This window comes from Macrobrachium rosenbergii, chromosome 20 (genome assembly GCF_040412425.1).
Source record: "Macrobrachium rosenbergii isolate ZJJX-2024 chromosome 20, ASM4041242v1, whole genome shotgun sequence".
Classification (NCBI taxonomy): Eukaryota; Metazoa; Arthropoda; class Malacostraca; order Decapoda; family Palaemonidae; genus Macrobrachium; species Macrobrachium rosenbergii.
The window spans coordinates 48,604,607-48,614,466 of NC_089760.1; the positions used below are offsets into that span (position 1 = coordinate 48,604,607).

Here is a 9,860-nt window from a genome sequence, read left to right on the forward strand (position 1 = left end):
TATATATATATATATATATATATATATGTGTGTGTATATATATTAAGCAAGTGGGCACTGTGGTTACAAGTATTGAGTGCATACCCAAAGCAAGATCTTCTCATCGATCTCTTGCAAGAAATGTACATTTTTCAGCTTGTTGCGAATATTGAGAACAAGATTTGAAGCATTCGTGATTAACCACCCGTAGAGTATATTACAAGGGGCGGGGTCATGTACTGTAAGAGACAGATAAGTTACAATTGTGTTTCTATTGTCAAATGTATGGGCACATAGAACAGAAATACCATGCGATTGTAACCACGATTACAAAATGCATTGATTACAGATTTCATGAGGTCTCTACAGATCATCTTTATACCTCCTAACATTACAATTTAGAATTTAATGACAATTCCCCATTTTTTCTTCTCGTCGTACTGAAATATTTTCTAAAATCAGCAACCCAAAAATACAAAGTTTTTTTTTTTTACTTTTTGTTTTGTTCGAAGAACGAGACCTAAGAATTTAAGTCAATTAACTTGTAGTTATCTATGCATGCCTACGTGTAATATCACAGACTAGATGCAGTCGCTTCGCGAATATATGCTAGAAATATTTTTTTAAAAAAGGCGTTACTCACTTGCCATTTATATTCACTTCCACAGCGTTTCATTGCATGTCATTGTGGACTGTCGAAACCATGCCGTCTTTGTCAAAACAGTCCTAGAATGATAGATTTTACGACCAAAAGTGTTTAGTGTTATGTATTTTTTTTCCCTGTCCATTCTTTATCTCCAGTCCTTATCTATTTCCGAAGCCTCGATTTTTACTTTATTTTCTTTTTACATTTACACTTCGTTCTGTGAAAGCTGCTAACTTTGATGGTCTTGTAAATGTGTTCTACAATAATGTTGGTTCATTCTTGACAATGATCAAAATGGAGAAAGAAATCCACAGTTATGTATTTGTACATATATTTAAAGGTAAATCTTTACAGAGAGCTTTCGGGAATCTGTTCGATTCCCCTTTTCAATCTCCAAACAGATTCCCAAAAGCTCTCCCTATAGATTCATCTTTAAATACATGTACATATACACAACTGTGGATTTGTTTCTCCATTTTAAGACTCATGCTACTACGATGACAACAGCACCCCGCTGGGTATTTCTTTTCACTCGGGAAAAGGAAAGGTATTATAATTGTTAGACATCAGGGAACAGGCAAGGTATAAATAATAATTAGACGCACCAAAGCACTGACGACTCCAGGAAACTACTTTAAACAGCCACCACAAGGGTCGTGAGATGACTGGAGTAATATTCGATGTAAACATTGGGAATTTACCTTAAATATGGCGAAATTAATGGTGTGTTTTGCTCTCTGTCTGGCTCACAACAAGATCATTTAATTAGTTTTTCTCGCATTTGTCCAAAATGTCGACTGGTGCCGACAGAGTAGCCTGTTTCTGTAGGAAGCAGACTCATGCTTAGGGTGTTGCCCTGTTTCATGCTATGTTCGTCTCTTTGTTGGGGTTGTAATTGTAAGAAGGGTTAGAATGGTTTAGGCTTGTGCTAAATTTGGGGTTTTTAGTTACCTAAACACCATTTAAGGTTCAGTTCTTGTTTAAATAGAGGTGCTCTACTGGGATGTGAGCCTATGCTTTCCTAGGTAATCAGGAGTTGCAGAAGTAGGTGTCATTTTGACACCCAACCTAAATTTACTTAGAGACCAAAATTATTTAGAGGGGAGACGTGACTTGCTGTCCCCCTAATTTAAGCACTGTCCTCAATGATCTCATATCCTAATACCATTTCTTACAGTAGTGAGGGCTATTTTAGGCCTACATAACCTTAGATATGGAAGTAGTAAGATGAAGACAAATAGATAGGTCCAGAAAATCACGCAGCAAAGGAATTAGGTGCAGGTCTGTACCATATGAGAACACTGGCAGAAAAACGGGCGTCACAAAGGAGAATCAGGTGTTGGAAGTATTTCACTACATTTACCAGTAGAAGGGGACGAAGGCTGGCATAGTTTAGTTCAATTAACTTCCTTTGAGCCCTCTATAAGGTATTCTGTTACCTCCAGTGACTGAGGATGTAGAAATCACTGCTGGAACTGGAAGACGAAAGTACTGGAAAGACAGAATATTTGAAGGCAAGCAATTATATCAATTAATTATAATATTATCTCCAACTTCAGAGTGAAACCAAGTTTAAACCTACAGTTTTTATTGTTCTGCTCCCACTGTGACGATCCAGGAAGTCAGTTCATCACGTATAATCTATACACACATATGGCAATGGGGAAAAGATTTTTATCTCTGAGATTAATGTCAGGTGAACGCACCTGTTAACTAACTTGGTTTACAGAGCACGTTGATAAGCTTCACAGAGAACCAAGAAACAAGTACAGGTGTTCTGAGTCACAGCACGTTTGGAAATGAAGGCCTTTCCTTTCGAAGCAACCCAGTCGCTACGTGCGCAGTCGCCTGACCACAGTCTTAGTGACAGGTTGGACTGACCTACTGCAAACTATTCAGTGCTGTAAACAGCAGTTCGAAACCGAAGTAAATCAAGTTCTCCTGCTTTTTCTACTGACTGGTTTTTTGTCTCTATTTTGTCAAGTATTTGAATGCACAGGTCAGTTTCGAAAGGACCACAATTTTTTCTCTTCAGTGATCACTAACAGGTAAATCACTTAGCATTCTTTTCAGCGCGAGTTGAAGGTTGGACGAGCTTCTGAGAAGCTGTGTGTGTGTAAATATATGAAGTGGTGCAGTGACCATTATCTTAATTTTTCTATTTTTCAGTAACCTACTTCTCTCAGGAGAAAGTCCTCATGTTGAAAAATAGCACACACACACACACACACACACACACACACACACACACACACACACACATATATATATATATATATATATTTTCATGATGTTGCCTCGTAATACATATATCCTCCTATAATTTTGACATATTTACTTTTCTCATGTGTTATATGTAATGATAATGATTGTTGAAGTGTCATATTTAGTTTGGCATCAGATCTCAAAAGAGCTAATGATTAAATAACTTAATAGCGTAATTTAGAATTGATAATACAATTTTAATAGTAACGTAGTTTAGAATAATATCTTAGTTGATAAAAGCGTAGTATATGAACACGTGTGTCCAGCAAAGACTTGTTTCATTTCAATTGTCATCAGTTGAGATAAGAGAGAACGCTTTGTTTTGGGTTGTGATGACAGGTTGGAATAACAAATGCCGATTCGTCCCATACGAGCTCAAGACGAGTGATTTCATGTTGTTACATGCATTGTTCGAGTCACGTACGCCACTTTGAGAGAAAAAATACGTGTCTTGATCAGTTACGCCATGTCTGGTAAGATTGCATTCAAAACGTTTTGCTGGGAGGACATAACTTTCCTTCTAGAAATTTCTCCATTGTCTCTCGCACCCAAAATGCTTTAATGACGTCAGCTCCCTGCTTCTAAAACTTCCCTTTTGCATCTCGTACCCAAAATGCTTTAATGACATCATGTAATTGTTTCACGTGTTGCCGAAATTCTAAAATCTGTTTCATTCTGATTTCTGAGACCAGTTAATTTGGTTCCCTCTCTCTCTCTCTCGTTCTTAGAAAAAGATTACTTTTAACGTAGTGATTTGTGGTCACGTATTAGCATTAACTTTTGAGATCTGAATTTAGTAAAGTTATTTAATTTGTAACGGCGCCTGGTAAAAAAGTGTGTTTTGTGGTAACAGCTGCAGCAAGAGATTTTACAGAGGTTTTCACAAGTTTGTGTCAGGTAACGTGAATTTTACTTATTAATACCATGGTATGATAAGTTAGGAAACTGTGCCCGAGTGAAATCATTATTGATAAATTTTATGTGTATTTTTGTGTGTTTTTCTATTTACAATCTCTTCATATTTTCATATTTTTTATGTTTGTGATGTAACATTTATTTACGTAGCATTTTAAATATTTCTTGGTAATTTAACATTGCATACTTGATTTAATGTTTCATTTATTAAGATTTTCTTTTCAAATCTTTAGTAATTCTTGATAGTTTAAGCTTTGCTTAATTAATTTAAATTCCTGATAAAGTTTTTGTGAGTTAGTTTTGTTTCATAATTTAATTCAAGAATTAATTAAGTGTTGTGTTATTTTCAAGTAATAATAAATTTTTCAGATTGTGAATTTTAGTTATAAACTTTGAATTTGAAAATAAATTTTTGTATTTAACATTTTTAGAAAAACAGTGTTTCATTTATTGATCACCAGTGAATAAGATTGATTGTGTGTGCATAAGGCAAAGTGATAAACATGTTTTGTTCTTTTAGTTTTGCTGAAGTGAATTAAGACCAGGGAAACAGTTAAGAGTTGTTTGATGGAGTGATGTCCTTTTACTCTAGAATATTTGTAGTTTAATTTTTGATACCTCACACATATTCTGATAAACTTAGTTTGATTTTTCAAGTAATAAATAAGTTTTTTCTTAAGGGATCACTGTTACCTATAGAGTACTCAGTCGTAATAATTAATGTTATGAGAGTTCAGGTATCTGGCTGAAGTGAGGTATATTTTGAATTTTGAGATTAGCTGTGTAATAACCAGGTACTTGATACGCAACGTGATAATTATATATATATATATATATATATATATATATATATATATATATATATATATATATATATATATATATATATATATTTATATATATATGAGTATGTATTCTGTTTTTCAGCAATTGTATGTTTCCTTATAAAGAAAGTCGCATCAAGAAAACTAATATACCGTTTGTGCGTTCTTGTACACTAGTGTTTGTTTTACACACATTGAACATTAGATGTGTGTATGTCAGTACATGATGCTAGCAGCCCTTTCAGCTGAAATGATTTATCCAAAGGCTTGACACAGTCCTGTCAAAATCCAAAATACTATTTGCTCTTTAATCCCACTGATCTTTCCCAACTAGCAAACTGCGGTTTGGCCCCAAGCAGTGTGAATACCAGCATCTCTAATGGGTGGCCGGCCTCGGTGAATGAATATCAATACGAGGAACATTTAGAGGCATTTCTAAGTATTGTGGAGAAGCTCTCATCAAGCCAAATTGGATTTTGTCCCCTGTTGACTGGATGAGAACTGGTAAGTTTTAACTTAGGCTTACAAGATGACGCTGAAGACTGGACTTGGGTGCAAGGCAGATGCTATAAACCCTCACGACTGATCAGAATGGAATGATCAACATTATCCAATATGTTCACTGATCCTAAATTACTTTTTAAACCCCGTTTCACTTAGCTCTTTCTTACATTCAAGATATTTGGTGTTGACTGAAGGTTGAATTTCCAGGAGTGAAGCAACGAAGATCACGTATGCAATTGGCGGCGTCAGTTCAGGTGATCTATCTCATGCACCTGTAATAGATGCTCGCAGTGTAAGTAAACTATAGTTTCCGTCATATTCCTAACACTTTAAATATCTGTGTCTATGCAAGTATGAATTCATTAGAAACTCCAAAGTAGTTTAATTGATTTCGTAAGTTCACCAGTCGACCTGGAAATAAGTGGGTACCAGCATCAGAAACAGATAACTATCAGCAAAAATTCGGGGCCAGGTTGCCAAAGTGACACTTTTTCTCTCTTACTTCAGAAGATACAGGGGCAGAGTAGAGTGGTGGTCAAAAGAATGGAGGTGATATCAGTACCTGGCAAACTTGAGCCGAAATTTGATATCTCTGTGCAACATCCATGAAGACACTCCTTATTATGACAGACAGATACAAATCTATCATTCATTACTGGGTATTTCCCCTTCAAGCGTTTCTTACATTCCTCTTATTAGAGTATGGAATCGTGTATATTGAAATTCCACCAGTGACTGATTATGAAACGAATCCCTCTGTCCAGCCCATAGCCTGATGGACGTTTATCGTTCTCCATTTTTTTTTATCAACTTTTTTGTTCCCATCGGCAGTGCTTAGTCTCTAAAAATGGATGTATAATTCTCTCACTCTCTGTCTCTCTTTCTTTGTCACATACATTCAATAAATGATCAATATATATATATATATATATATATATATATATATATATATATATATATATATATATATATATATATATATATATATATATATTGTATATGAATACGAATGTTATGTATTGACACATCTTTTCTCTGTTATTTTATCAAGCCAATGTCCTGCCATCATATACTACTTACATTTAATTATTCCTTCAGCTACTTATTTATCAGCATTTTAGTAACCAAGTTATTTCCTCAGGCGGGGCTCCAGACACTGAGCTGCAAGAAGCCTCCGCAGAGATTGTACATGAAGATAATGTGCTAGTCTACAAGGTACTAATTTATTGAATCGCGTTTTGTGCACCAAGACCTTGGCACAGGGACCACACATGGTAGGTATTCTGCCGTTAAAAGAAAAGTCATGCTCCATTGTGAAAATACTTCATTTCAAAATGCTTTCAAAGCATGTTCACACTTCCTGGCCACTTTGGTTTTGAAAACCAAGGTCTCCAACTTTTTTTATATTTTTTTTTTGGTGAGAAATTTCTTACTGTCTTCTGAGGAATTATACTGTTTTAACCTCTCTCTCTCTCGTCCCTTGCCAGAATGACGACACAACTTTTGAAGGATGCCCAGCTCGTAACCAAAGTCGGTATTTCTATTGCTGTTATCTAAAGAATTTGTTTCTGATAGGATTATTCTCTGAAATGATTTTTTTATAAGTACACAGAACATGAAAGATAGAACACCCCTAGCACACTACACACACACCCACCCACCCACACACACACACACACACACACACACACATATATATATATATATATATATATATATATATATATATATATATATATATATATATATATATATATTGAGAGAATGGTGGTATGTTATATTCCCCGTGGGGAAAAAACTATTCTTAGGCACAAAATGCGTATTTGTCACCACGTCTAAGGAAATGTTGACAAATATCTGTTATCCCCTGGAGGAGAGGCACTGCAGATAGATATTATTAAGTTCATTAATATCCTAGTTATGATAATAAAAATTATTATTATTCCTACCGAAGGTCTCTGAAATCATATATTGCACTGACTGCTTATGGTGATGGCTTATTCTCTCTTTCCTCACCCTCTGAGTCTTTTCCTTCATTTCCATAAAATATGTAAGCAATTTTCTTTTGTTCAATATATATTAAATACAGATCTTTACCTTGATACCGTATTTAAAGTTATTTGAACTGAAATATTCATCAAGAATATACAGACGATTTCATTTTGTGGAAATAAAATTCATAACTCCATGATAACTCTTGCATTCATGGTCAGAATTGGTGAAATAAAGTAAAAGAGGTAACTAAAATGCATTTCAGTGTATCATTTGGTCAGTTATAAGTAATATCAAGGATTTTGTGTCAATTTAAAAATCTTAGTCACTGAAGAACAACAAAATTGAAATTGGTCTTAATTTTTCAAGATACTTTGTAACCTTCGTAACTTGTGTAACTTTTTAACATCACATCAGTTTTCTGGAGGAAATGGTTTCTGCACCAAGCCCATTTCCTTCTTCACCTATTCAGATACCTGATGCTCTTGCAACAATTTGTCATCTTTCAGCAAAACCAACCACAAGTACAGAAACAAGTGTGACATCAACACCGGGCAAAAGTAAGACAACAGGGACCACACCAGTAAAGCCTACCACAGCCTCATCGAGTACCACAAACTCGAGTGATGCAGCAACTTCAGCAGTAAGAAGCACGCCCACTATATCCTCATTTATGAGTGGGACGACAACTTCACCTGGAACAGGCACATCGACACCCATGTCGTCAACAAATAAGACAACAACACCTTCACCAGGAACAGGCACATCGACACCCACGTCATTAACGAATGTGACAACAACAACTTCACCAGGAACAGGCACATTGACACCCATGTCGTCAACAAATAAGACAACAACTTCACCAGGAACAGGCACGTCGACACCCATGTCGTCAACAAATAAGACAACGACAACTTCACCAGGAACAGGCACATCGACACTACTGTCGTCAGCGAATGAGACAACAACAACTTCACCAGGAACAGGCACATCGACACCTATGTCGTCAACGAATAAGACAACGACAACTTCACCAGGAACAGGTACGTCGACACCCACGTCGTTAACGAATGTGACAACAACAACTTCAACAGGAACAACCACGTCGACACCATCGTCGTTAACAAATGAGACAACGACAACTTCACCAGGAATAAGTGTGTCGACACCCACGTTGTCAACAAATTACACAACAACTTCACCAAGAACAAGTGCGTCGACACCCACATCATTAACGAAAGTGACAACAACAACTTCAACAGGAACAAGCACATCGACACCAATGTCGTTAACGAATGAGACAACAACAACTTCACCAGGCACAAACACATTGACACCCACGTCGTTAACGAATGAGACAACAACAATTTCACCAGGAACAAGCATGTTGATACCCACGTCATTAACGAAAGTAACAACAACAACTTCAACAGGAACAAGCACGTCGACACCCACGTCGTTAACAAATGAGACAACAACAACTTCAGCAGGAACAAGCACATCGACACCCACGTCATTAACGAATGGGACAACAACAACTTCAACAGGAACAAGCACATTGACACCCACGTCGTTAACGAATGAGACAACAACAACTTCACCAGGAACAAGCACCTCAACACCCACGTCGTTAACGAAAGTGACAACAACAACTTCACCAGGAACAAGCACGTCGACACCCACGTGGTTAACGAATGAGGCAACAACAACTTCACCAGGAACAAGCATGTCGACACCCACGTCGTTAACGAATGAGACAACAACAACTTCACCAGGAACAAGCACGTTGACAACAACAACTTCAACAGGAACAAACACATCGACACACACGTTGTTAACAAATGAGACAACAACAACTTCAACAGGAACAAGCACATTGACACCCACGTCGTTAACGAATGGGACAACAACAACTTCAACAGGAACAAGCACATTGACACCCACGTCGTTAACGAATGAGACAACAACAACTTCACCAGGAACAAGCACCTCGACACCCATGTCGTTAACGAAAGTGACAACAACAACAACTTCACCAGGAACAAGCACGTCGGCACCCACATCGTTAACGAATGAGACAACAACAACTTCAACAGGAACAAGCACTTCGACACCCACGTTGTTAACGAATGAGACAACAACAACTTCACCAGGAACAAGCACGTCGACAACCACATCGTTAACGAATGAGACAACAAACAACAACATCGTTAAGAATGAGACAAACAACTTCACCAGGAACAAGTACATCGAAGGAGACGAATGAGACAACAACAACGTCACCAGGAACAAGTATCAACAGGATCAAGCATGTCGACACCCACATCGTTAACGAATGAGACAACAACAACTTCACCAGGAACCAGGAACAAGTTAACATGAGACAACAACCACGTCATTAACGAATGAGACAACAACAACTTCAACAGGAACAAGCACGTCGACACCCACATCGTTAACGAATGAGACAACAACAACTTCACCAGGAACAAGCACGTCGACACCCACATCGTTAACGAATGAGACAACAACAACTTCACCAGGAACAAGCACGTCGACACCCACATCGTTAACGAATGAGACAACAACTCAGAAACAAGCACGTCGTTAACGAATCGTTAAGAACAACAAACAACTTCACCAGGAACAAGCACGTCGACACCCACATCGTTAACGAATGAGACAACAACAGCTTCACCAGAAACAAGCACGTCGACACCCACATCGTTAACGAA

The 9,860-nt window shown here is 37.2% G+C and overlaps 1 protein-coding gene across 1 annotated transcript in view; it reads right to left on the bottom strand.

The window, feature by feature from the left end:
• LOC136848979 (uncharacterized) overlaps positions 1-9,333 on the bottom strand; it is a 67,556-nt gene extending 58,223 nt beyond the window's left edge. The window contains exons 1-2 of the mRNA XM_067121790.1: positions 8,349-9,333; positions 7,645-8,267 (exon numbers count right to left, since the gene is read on the bottom strand). Of these exons, the coding sequence (XP_066977891.1) occupies positions 7,645-8,267; positions 8,349-9,333 (1,608 nt within the window). The remainder of the gene's footprint in view (positions 1-7,644; positions 8,268-8,348) is intronic.
• Between the last annotated feature and the right edge of the window lie 527 nt (positions 9,334-9,860).